The sequence below is a fragment of the Muscardinus avellanarius genome (genome assembly GCF_963383645.1).
Source record: "Muscardinus avellanarius genome assembly, chromosome: 13".
Taxonomy (NCBI): Eukaryota; Metazoa; Chordata; class Mammalia; order Rodentia; family Gliridae; genus Muscardinus; species Muscardinus avellanarius.
Genome location: NC_137799.1, coordinates 97,302,716 through 97,314,872, shown reverse-complemented (window position 1 = coordinate 97,314,872; position 12,157 = coordinate 97,302,716). Strand labels below are relative to the sequence as shown.

At 46.5% G+C, this 12,157-nt stretch overlaps 1 protein-coding gene across 1 annotated transcript in view; it reads left to right on the top strand.

Annotated features, from left to right (window-relative positions):
- LOC308272287 (contactin-associated protein-like 3) overlaps positions 1-9,528 on the top strand; it is a gene marked incomplete at both ends in the record, with an annotated part of 163,953 nt that extends 154,425 nt beyond the window's left edge. Inside the window, 6 exons of the mRNA XM_080709029.1 lie at positions 1,245-1,439; positions 1,514-1,585; positions 4,240-4,347; positions 6,497-6,635; positions 7,893-8,019; positions 9,334-9,528. Of these exons, the coding sequence (XP_080565155.1) occupies positions 1,245-1,439; positions 1,514-1,585; positions 4,240-4,347; positions 6,497-6,635; positions 7,893-8,019; positions 9,334-9,528 (836 nt within the window). The remainder of the gene's footprint in view (positions 1-1,244; positions 1,440-1,513; positions 1,586-4,239; positions 4,348-6,496; positions 6,636-7,892; positions 8,020-9,333) is intronic.
- Between the last annotated feature and the right edge of the window lie 2,629 nt (positions 9,529-12,157).

Here is a 12,157-nt window from a genome sequence, read left to right as displayed (position 1 = left end):
ACTGAGAATTTCCGGGCGCCGGGCTCCAGAGCGCCTTCTGCTGCGATTCCTTGGGTTATCTGCCGTCTGCGCGTGGGTTAGAAGGATCTTCTTTAAATTTTTCATTGGTGCACTGTGGTTATACATCTTAGTGGAGTAAAAGATGGTGTAGACATACATGCCCACATCACCAATCAGCCCTCACCCACTCCCGCCCCCTTCCCTCCCACCCAATCAGCCCTCACCCACTCCCGCCCCCTTCCCTCCCATCCCTCCTTCCCATGCTTGGCTTACTGGTTGACTTTGTTTGTTTAACTACAGCATGTGCTTTAGAAGAACCTTCATAAAAAAAATAATAATAAAAATAAATGAGTGAAGACTCAGGTGCTGCAGGTGCCCTGCTGACTGCTGGGTGCGGCTCTGGGCTGGGCCTGTGCACCCTGCCCGACCCGGGGTCCTGGGCCTGTGCACCCTGCCCGGCCCGGGGTCCTGGGCCTCTGCACCCTGCCCGGCCCGGGGTCCTGGGCCTCTGCACCCTGCCCTGCCTGGGGTCCTGGGCCTCTGCACCCTGCCCGGCCGGGGTCCTGGGCCTCTGCACCCTGCCCGGCCCGGGGACCTGGGCATCTGGACCCTGCCCGGCCGGGGTCCTGGGCCTCTGCACCCTGCCCGGCCCGGGGTCCTGGGCCTCTGCACCCTGCCCGGCCCGGGGTCCTGGGCCTCTGCACCCTGCCCGGCCCGGGGTCCTGGGCCTCTGCACCCTGCCCGGCCCGGGGTCCTGGGCCTCTGCACCCTGCCCTGCCTGGGGTCCTGGGCCTCTGCACCCTGCCCGGCCGGGGTCCTGGGCCTCTGCACCCTGCCCGGCCCGGGGACCTGGGCATCTGGACCCTGCCCGGCCGGGGTCCTGGGCCTCTGCACCCTGCCCGGCCGGGGTCCTGGGCATCTGGACCCTGCCCGGCCCGGGGTCCTGGGCCTCTGCACCCTGCCCGGCCGGGGTCCTGGGCATCTGCACCCTGCCCGGCCGGGGTCCTGGGCCTCTGCACCCTGCCCGGCCGGGGTCCTGGGCATCTGGACCCTGCCCGGCCCGGGGTCCTGGGCCTCTTCACCCTGCCCGGCCCGGGGACCTGGGCATCTGGACCCTGCCCGGCCGGGGTCCTGGGCCTCTGCACCCTGCCCGGCCCGGGGTCCTGGGCCTCTGCACCTGCCCGGCCCGGGGTCCTGGGCCTCTGCACCTGCCCGGCCGGCTCACTGTCCCCTCTGTCCCGCAGGTGCCCGCGGCCTGGACCCCGACTCGCGGCGGGCGGCGCTGCGCGGCTTCCGCGGCTGCCTGTCTGCCGTGCGCTTCGGACCCGCCGCCCCGCTGCAGGCGCTGTCCCGGGCGGGGGTCTCGGTGCGCGGCCAGGTGGGGCTGGCGGCGGGCTGCGCGGCGCGGGCGCGGGCGCCCCGGCCCGGGGGCGGCGCAGGTGCGTGGGCCGTCCTGCGGGGGGCGGGGGGCGCCCTGGAGTCCGGCCCCACCGCCCGCTCTGCTGTCTCCTAGGCCGACCAGGACCCGCGGAGGAGGGCCAGCCGCTGCGCCCCGCCAGCCGGAGGGACTCCGCGGTCGTCGGAGGTACCACGCACCCCGGGGCTCTGAGCTGCACCCCAGCCCCGCTTGATGTGTTTTATTTTGAAACAAGGTCTCGCTAGGTTGATGAGAGTCTCGTTGCTTGCTGAGGCTGGCCTCCCAAATGGGGAGCCTCTGTCTCCAGCCTCCCAAGTAATGAGCGCAATAGAAAAAGGCACTCCGGACCCCTGAGCTGGAGGGCGCTCCTTTTGAGCTGCCCCCACCGCTGATGGTTCCCCATTTCAGTTGCCCTGGAGGCAGTCAGTGTTAAGAGGACCACTGAAATAGAATTTGAAAAGAAGGCAAAGGTTTTAACGTGAAAATAGCCGTCTTGAGTGGGGTGTGTGGACGGTTTACAAAAGTCACGAAGAGCCCAAGACCCGCCACAAGCCATGAACGCTGAAAGTGACGGAGACCTGAGCTCAGAGCCTGATCCGAACACCTGCGTCATGACAGCGGTTTCAAATAGCCGTTTACTCTAGAGGCTTCCCTTGGCTATATTTAACCTAAAAGTTAAATAGATGCAACATTATTTAAGGGGCATGATTTGCAAGTGTGCGATTCAGCGTGTTGTCAACAACCACAGCGCTGTAGGCAGTAGATACTTCGCTTTTAAATGTACATTAGAATTAGGCTGGTAGGCTGTGTCTCTTGGTCATTTTCAATGGAAGGAAAGTAAAACTAGATACAAGCTAAGCATATCTTTATGGCAGTGAGAACAGTGTGTCTTGTTCCAGAAGTCTACCCAGAGCTGGAGTCAACCAGAATTCAGCCGTCCACGCTAATTCATTCCTGGATTACTGCAGTGTTGTGTTTCTTGTTGTGCAGGTTCTCCGTAGTACATTCAAAAGGAAACCTTTTCCCTCTGAAATGAAAGAAAACAGTTTAGATATTTTAAAGTCCTGCCTAAATTTCTTTTCAAAGGTATTAACATTTCAGTCACTGTCTCCATGATTTTTCTCTTTGGGATCTGTAAGATATAAAATAAAAATACACGGCCCAGCGAATAATTCTCTGGGGCATGTGGTCGACAATGCATATCTAAAAGGATTTTGGCATTACACTCTAAATCAGACCTAATCCTTAATAAACCTGATTTTTTGGGAGACTATTTCTCATTGCAACGCAAAAGCAATTTTAATATGCTCAACATTTTAGCAAAGACTCCCAAGTCCTTCAAGTAAGTGCAAAATGTCAGAGTCTGGCCTCGAAGAGGAGGGGAGGGAGAGAGTGTGTGGCAGGAAGGCCTCCCCCGGGCCCTCCAGCTGCAGATATAAATTAATATCTTTGCAAATTATCTTAAACTTATTATGTGGACAGTGACAGTTTGTCTTTATACATATTTATTTGATTTAGCAAAGATCTGACTCTCTTCACAAATACAAAGGGAAGCTTTGGCAAACAGCTTTCTCTGCGTGTTTAGCATTCTGGCCATGAATTAAGGCCCAAAGCTAGAAGGTACTGGTACTCAGCCCTTGGCTCCGTTACTCCGATTTACTGATTTCGCATGGGCTACAATCGAGAATCACCGGCATAGCTCACGGTTTCAACATTTTAGGACATTTACACCTGGTTCTGTCAAATAGTCCGCATTCCCCATAAATAAACTAAATAAACATCTCAGAAATATTTTTGGCAATTTATTTCATGTATGTCACACAACTGCATTTGAAATGAATGTTATCAGCCAGGCTTGCTTGGCACTGCAACTGTAATCCCTGTATCTGGGAGGATGAGACTGTAGGATCACAGGTTTGAGGCCAGCCTCAGCAGTTTAGTGAGACCTCGTTTCAAAACAAAAAAATAGAACAAGACTGAGGGTCTAGCTCAGAGATATAATGTGCCTAGGTTCAATCTCCAATATCAAAGCAAACAAACAGAAAAGTATATTATTATAAAAGTATATTATAGCTGGGCATGGTGGTGCACACTTGTAATCCCAGTACTTGGGAGGCTGAGTCAGAAGAATCATGGTTCGCAGCCATCCTCAGCTATTTAGTGAGGTCCTCTGCAACTTGGTGAGATCTTGTATCAATATAAAGAATAAAAAATAGGGTTGGGGGTGGAGCTTGAAGGTAGAATGCCTCTGGGTTCCATCCCCAGTACTGCCAAAAAAAAAAAAAAAAAAAAAAGTTAGGCCTGGAGTATAGCTCATTGGGAGAGCGCTGTCTAGAATGTGGGAAGTCCTGGATTTGATCCCTAGCGCTGCTAAAAAAAAAAAAAAATTATCAAAGTATTTTACTAAAATTTATCCACTTAGTTATACTAAAGGATAACATTTATTCTATCATGGGCTAAACACACTATGCTTTTAAGATAGTTTAAAACTTTCTACCTGTTAACCGAAGGGTGCATGTGGTATTTGAGACTTGTTTATGTCTGTGCCTTTACATCTGAAAGCATTTTCTGGAATCCAGTTGCATGCCTTTTAAAGACAAAATCGAACACAGCCATGTCCAGCAGTTGCAGTATCTCAGAAATGTCATAAGACCACGGAGCCTTAAAATTCTTGAGCTCCGATGGTTCCGATGGTTCCGGTTTGTGAGACAGTGGATGACTGGTTTCTTTTAACCTAACTTATTAAGCAGCAGTGTTAGCAAAGCAGGGGCAAAATCACCCTTTGTCTTCTGACTCGCTGTTCTTCTGTTCTTTCTCCCCAGGCGTGATAGCGGTCGTGATATTTATTCTACTCTGCATCTCTGCCGTGGTCATACGTATTTACCGCCAGAGCAAGATATGCAAAGAAAGCGAGCCCAAAGGCCCGAGAGGTGAAGAGGGCTAGGACTTCCCTGAAGAGTGGGCTCCAGGCCACAGCGCGTCTGGGGGTCGGTGTCTTCGGTTGGCAGCCGGGCCGCTGTTGCACTAAGGCTGGTGCCCGTGGGTTCCGGCCATCACGGTGGGCGGACGAGTGCGGGCAACTCGCCGAGGACTCCAGGGTGCTCCCTCCTGCTAGGGAGTTAGGAACCGTGACTAATCACATTCCAGATAGGTAGTTTCCCCACTAGGAATGCTTCTCTTCCAAAACAGAAGTTTAATTTGTGTAATAAATGTGGATTTCTACCTGAGGAAACGGCCAAAAGCTCTGGTCTTACTTACTTAAAAATAGGAGAAAACTTTTTGTCCAGATATAAAAAAAAAAAGTTGAACTCTTCTGCTTTTTATTACTCGGAAGCTTATCTAGGATCCCTGTAGTGTTTCTCTGCTGAGATTTTTAAAACAGAAAATGCTTCTTAGATCACTCTTACCTGTGTTTCTATAGTCTTTGAATCCAGAGTCCTGCGGCCCACCAAAATTTCCATAGCGCTTTTACCTTTTCCCTGTTTGATGGTCAGTATAAGGCAAGAAAGACCTGGAAATATTATTTTGGGCGGATTGCTTTTTTCTAATTGACTATTTTTAATCATTTTGATAAAGTTTAATGTTGGGGTCATTATTAAATGTTAGCTGTGAAATTTTAATATTAAATTTTGTAAGGGGACAAAAAATTGATAGTTAAGATGCACAGAGGACATCAGTGAAAAATGTCTGCTTGTTTTTCTTTGAAATTTGTAATTATAGTTTTTGTAAATTGTGATTATGTTTATAACTAAATTTATGAGATGATATAAACACTACTTATACTGAAAGTGTTACGCTTTATTATCAATAAGACCTGAAAAAAATACTAAACTTACTTTCCCTCAGATATAGGGAGTTTGTATTGATTTTTCCTTATCTTTCTATATTTCCCTTTATCATTTTTTTTTAATGGTGAGAATAAAATCCAGGGCTATGCCCATGCTAGGCAAGTGTTCTACCACTGAGCTACACCCTCAACCCTTTATTTCTCTTTTTCTAAAGGTTATTACTGATACAACTTTAATTTCCTATGATGGATTATACAGAGCATCTTTTCAATAGTTGAAGAAAATTAGCCACAATTCCTTTTCAAATACTGACTTGCTGTTGACACAAGTACCACTGTATATTACCCTCTTATCTGGTTGCTTTTGGAATATAAATGGAAGGCTACAAGAATGAAAACATGGCGTTTATATCATCTTTATTCGATCTGCCATTCTAACCACAGGCTTAGGATGCTAGAGCCAACTCACCGGAGTGCTCCAGATGAAACAACATGTTGCTAGTGAACCGTGTCTCATTGGGGTTTGACATACAGCAAGGCAGTGAAGGGTTGGAACTCACTTTAGGGGACAGTTCCAGGAACTAATACTGGGGCAGTGCATATTTAATAATTTCATGGAGTTGCCGTTTGGTTTAAATAAACAATTACAGAGTCAGAAAGATGTCACACTCTCCAAATCCAGGTACTAATCTCTGGCCATGGACCAAGTAGATCATGCGGTTTGTCCCCATGAGGACACGTTGGAAGCGCACCATTTTGGCTTTACTAATACATAACTGAATTTGCATCTTATTTATGTGATTTTTGAAAAATTTATATACTCATAAATATACTCACAGCAAATGAACTCTTCTTAGAGTACTTCTATTGATGTCTAAGTGAAGGATTAAAGTTTTTTTATTGCTACTGTATAATTCTTTTGGGGGGGCACTGAGGATTGAATCCAGGGGCGTTCTAACTCTGAGCTACACCCCCAGCCCTTTTTTTTAGTTTTTAGTTTGAAACAGGGCTCCTGAGCATTTTGCTTAAGATGCCGAGGCTGGCCTTGCACCTGTGATTCTTCTGCCTCAGCCTCCCACGTACCAGGATGATAAGTGGGCATCACCATGCCCAGCTTATATTACCCTTCTAATAGAGTGATATATGAGGGACGTAACTTCATGAATGATGGTTTATTTTTATTTTTTATTTTTCTCAAAAATCTGTGCAGGATGTTCCGGGAAGGCTCCAACAGAGATCTAGAACATTTCATTAGTCAGTGTAGACATCATGTAGTCTTTTTTACATGACAGAATCAACTTTTACAGACAGATTTTACTCCATAAAAGGTTTCAGTAGCCGGAGCTTCGTAGTCAGAGAGGGTAAAACAGCATGGCACACTATTCCCTACACTACTGCAACACAGCGAAATAGAAGCACCCGGTGGCACAGGTACGCCATCCACCTTTGATGTTCTCTACTGATTTTTCCAAGTTATCTTTTTATTTGAAAATTTCATTTTTGGAATAAAATAAGAAAATTATTTTAAAAGAAAGTGTGTAAAATTTAAATTATGATAATTCCTAGTTTATACAAAACTTCTGCCGATACGTGCGTTGCATTCCGTTCGTGGATCACCTTACGTTCCTTGTGTGTTTTGCGATTATTAACATCTGTTCACCCTTTGATGATCTGATATTTATCATCTGGCAAAGTTTTAAAGTTATTAAACAAAACTTAAAAAGGATAAATCTTTACTGATTACTAGAAGCATGTATATATGTGTGTAAATGTGCGCCCTAAACGTTGCCGGCGAGCAGTCATTGAACAACTAGTTGATTAAAACCTAGATTCTAAAGCACTTAATTGTTGTGGCAGAGAAATTAATCACTGAATGGTTTTGAGATATATAGGACCTACATGCAAGTAACCAAGTAGCATGCCTCTATGATATGAAACTCAAAGTTTAATAATTTCACCAAATTTTCTTCCCAAATAAAAAAGAAAAATAGCACAATTAACACTGAAGATCAACTGCTGTAAAACCTTGACATTTGTGAATGATATAATCTTTATTACAGCCCAAACTCATCTTAGGATATCACTATCTTCTTTGCACATGTGTGGTGGGGGGTAGTGAGGACTGAGCCCAGGAATGTTCTACCTCCAAGCGAGGCCCCCAGCGCTTTTTCATTTATTATGATTTTTTTTTTATTTTGAAACAAATTCTTGCCACATTGTACCTGCCATCCTCCTGTCTCTGAGATTCCAGGTGTGCGTCACCAGGCCTGGCTTCTGATTCTTTACCATTTCCTATGAGTCATCACTTCAAGCATACATGTAACCTGTTTTGACTGCAGTTATTACTGGTGCATGATCTAGTCTACCGCATGTTTCTGTTACTATGCAGGGTCACAGTCTGAATGAAAACATTTCAAATCTTCTATCATTCTTCATCGTGATAGAAACATGGGAGGATTTCAGAAGGAACAGTTCAAATAACACTATAGCAATCTGGCTGGGGCGTGGTGACGCATGCACAGCCCCTTTACCCATACCAGATGTTAATGTGTGTTTGTGTATTGGTTGTGCAATATTTTGCCAGAAGATCTAGAAAAGTCTGTCCCATTTGAATGATAAGGAAAGCAGAGACCTGGGGTACTGTGGTGCGGCTCAGGTGCTCAGGACATCTGCTCCATCCTGCTCCAGATGTGGGCTCTGGAGGATGCTGGAGCCTGTGGCGCCTGACCCCAGGGAACTCTGGGCCCCAGAGAGCGGCCCTGAATCTACATGGCCAAGACAGCCACTAGACCCAGAATCTGGCTGCATAGCAACAGTGCGTAGCCTCCTGCGTAGCTCCGGGGCTCCCATTAAAAAGGGGTGTAGATTGCATGATGAGCAGGATTGTTTTTAAATCCAAAATTCTCTGCGATGTTAAGGCAACATATGATGAAATTCCACACAATAGTCACTGTGGGAATTTAGAGAAAAAGGAGGTTGTGTGAACCGGAAAAAAAAGGATGGATGAATTAGTGTCAGCGAGGCTCTGGGTGAACGCAACCCAGGGCTCACACAGGCAGGTAAGTGCTCTACAACGGAGCCCCAGCCCCAGGGAGAGCTGTCCTGCTCTCTTTTGTTTTGTTTGTTCTGTTAGTATTGGGAATGGAACCCAGGGGCACTCTACGTCTGACCCACACCCACACCCACACCCCAGCCCTTTTTGAATTTTTTTTTTTTTAAATAGGGTCTCGTTAGGTTGCTGACAGTCTCATGAAGTTGCTGAGGCTGGTCTCGAACCTGCCATACTCCTGTCTCAGCCTTCTAGGCACTGAGATTACAGGCTTGTGCCACCACGCCCGGCTCAGGGACAGTTTTTACTGTGTGGCAATCACCTTTTTTTTTTTTTCATTTCACGGGACAACAGTTGTGTGCTGAGCTACTTTTAGATACTCTGCAAGATTTCTTTAGTAAAAAGACATCTCTACTGCTGTTTTAAGATTCAGAAAAAGGTACCTCCATTGCATAGAATATTATATATCCTATGTTAATAATTAATATATTATAAGTTAATCACAAATAGTATTGTATTCATTATGGTTTATTTATATTGTATAAATACAATTATGTGGTTAAATTATAATTAAAATATTAAGTATTAGTTATAAAATAATTAAAATATTTAACGTTAAATAATTAAAATCAAGTGAACTTAATTTTAATGCAAGTCAATGATCTCAATATGCAATGTGTGATATTAATACATGCACATGTATATTAATATAACATAAAGTAATATATACTACGCAATTTAATATATAATTATATGTAATTAATATAATGCATTACAGTATATTACTTACATTTACTTATATATAATTAAGTAAGGTAAAAGGCAGAGATTCTTAAAGTATGTCTATCTTCTCCCCAGACACCAAATTCCTAGCTTCCTCCTTTCTGCTGGAGCTCCCTGTAGCCCCAGCAGTACCACTGACAGCTGGCTGGTAAATTGGCTATTTGCTTGCTCCTGGCCTGGGAGGAACCCGGTGGTTTCTCTGGGGATCCCCTGGCTCTGAAAGGCTGTGAGGCTGGGATTTCACAGTGGCACCCTGCAGGTAGGATAGGCCTGCTCTCCGGAGCTCTCCCCGGCCAGCTGCTGCTCAGATGCTGCGGGGCTCAGGAATTCAAGGAGCCGTCACCACTGAGGGAGGACGGACTGGGGAAAATTGCTTCCTTTGATAGGCAGCCGGGCCGAAGCAGCCTCCTGCTTCTCATCTCGGGAATACAGCATGGCGTCTCTGGATTTAGGCCTCATTACCACCAGAGCACAGAGGGCTCCTGTGATTGAAGACAGACACCTGGAAGCTACTCCACACGCTGGCTCTCTATTGCCTCAAGTGATCCATCCACGTGGCCAGCCTAGCCCTGTGGGAGGGTGTCATTAAATCTGAGATGCGTCCGGAGGGAGGTACGTCTAAGTACTCGGGACATGGCTGCCATCGCTCAGTCGGTATCCTCGGGATTCGTGGCAAGGGCTTAAATCGTTAGCATGGATCACACCTCAGAGCACTGACCTGGAGTGTTGGGAATCCTAGCCAGGCGTGGCGCGCGCTTGTAGCCCCAGCATTCCGAGGCTGAGACAGCCTCAGCTACTTAGCGAAGCCCTTCGCAACTCAGTGAGACCCTTAAAAAAAATAGGGCTGGGGGTGTAGCTAAAAAATTGGAAATCCTAACCTGAGACTGGCCAGAAGGTTTGTTTCTTGTCTCAATTCAGAACAAATAAATAAAGACAAAGAGTAACCTGGTGTCCACTGAATGCTACCAGCCAATTGGCTCTGCTGCGGTGGTTGGTTTTTGTTTGTTTGTTTGTTTGTTTGTTTTGCAGTACTGGGAATGGAACCCAGAGGCATTGTATCTCTGCGCAACACCCCAGCCCTATTTTTTTATTCTTTTTTTTTTCCCCCAATACTGGGGATGGAACCCAGGGGTCTTCTTCCTCCAAGCTACACTCCCGGTCCTATTTTTTAGTCTTTATATTTTTTGAAACAGGGTCTCACTGAGTTGCAAAGGGCCTCACTAAGTAGCTGAGGCTGTCCGCGAACCCAGCTCCTTCTGTCTCAGCCTCCCGAATGCTGGGATTCCAAGCGTGCCCACCACGCCCGGCAGTGGTCAGTCTTTCTATCCATGCATTTAAAGAAACTCTTCATTGAGCTAGAGCTCTGAATTCTTTCATCAAGGGGTTATAACTCTCCCATGTATATCTTATAGAATCAAAGCTACAGAATTCCACTGTCTTTACTGAACAAAACCACAGAATGTATGTGCTCATTGAGACCAATATTAATATTATCATAAGCTCTGGGTTGTTTTTTAAAATATCAATCAATACAGATGAGATGTAAAACTAGCTGCTGTTTACTCACGTTAAGAAATATAAAAAACGGTATGCCATTAGGGTTGTCACAGGAAGAAAGAAAACACGCTTTGCCTACTGAATTATCTTGGAAAACTGAAAAAAAGGATATTGAAAATTTGAAGCCAGGCGTGGTGGCGCACGCTTGTAATCCCAGCATTTGGGAGGCAGAGGCAGGAGGATTGCAGTTCGTGGCCAGCCTCAGCTACTTAGTGAGGCCCTTTGCGACTAAGTGAGACCCTGTTTCTAAATAAAAAATAAAAAATAGGGCTGGGGGTGTAGCTCAGAGGTAGAATGCCCCTGGGTTCCATCCCCAGTACCAAAAAAAAAAAAAAGTGATACACTTCTTGGAAAAAATATATCAACACCACTCTCCTTAAACACTGTGGTCAAAATATTGGTCAAATGAATAAAAAATAGTTCATTGATCTTGCCTCGATTTTAAGTTCCATCTCTGATATCTGTAGGAATTAGATCATAGATCTTGTTATAGTAAAATAATTGATTCACATAGCAAAAAAATATATACTTAATTGGCATTCTCCCTGCTGAAGACTGTGGATTCCCTCGTTAATAGAAACTGTATCCTGGAGTTTCACTTTAGGTTCTTAGGTTTTAAAACATTGACAGCCAGCTCCTCACCCACAGATTCATATTTAATTGAACCAAGATAAGGCACGAACATTAGGACACTTTTGAAGTAGCCAGACTGCTAACCACACAGGAAATACTAATTTCTTGATTATACGCAGTTGTCTGATCAAGTTAGACCTTTGGATTTTTTCACCGGTTCTGATGAAGCTTCATTGTGCTATGGTTTAGATATGGAATGTGCCCTGGAAAAGCTCACGTAAAGGTGTTTCCAGGTGAAGTAATCGAATCGTGAGAGGCTGATAAAGCCACAGGTGCATTACTAATCTGAATGGATTTCCCAGGTGGTGAAGTTGGTGGGTGAAGCCTGGCTAGGGAAGGCAGGCCATTGGGGGTCATTGGGGATGCGTGACCCCCAGCCCCTCCTCGTGCCCTCTGTCCAGCACGTCCAGCCTCCATGATGTGAAGCACTGGCCCTTGGAACACCTGCTGCAGCCACCGCCGTTCATGCCCATGGTCTGAAGCCTCTGAAACTGTGAGTCCAAGAACTCTCCATCTTCTGAGAGTTGTGTTGCATTCACGCCCCAGTGGTGGTGTTGAACAAGCTGTGCTGTCTGCGCCTCGGTCCCATCGCGGGGGATTACAGTAGTGTGATCCAGGGCGCAGGCTTCCTACCCCCTGGTGTCCACCAGGCTCAGGGCTCCCTTCGTATGATGAGCCTGCCCTCCTGATGTGCGTGTGTCTACCTGAGCCCGTCCGTGTCGCTCCGCGAGAGTCGGGGCAAAGACGTGCTGTGCTGCAGCCCCTGCTGTCTGGGTCTCCTGGGGAGTTAAGTCCTTTATCTCTGACCAGGCATTGCAAGGCTGCCAGGCCGACTTGCTGGGGTGTGAGCAACGGAGTTTCAGACCCCCTCGTTATTCTAACAGATATGTGCTGAGACACTGCCTAATCATCTCTACGTGAAGGAGGAGGA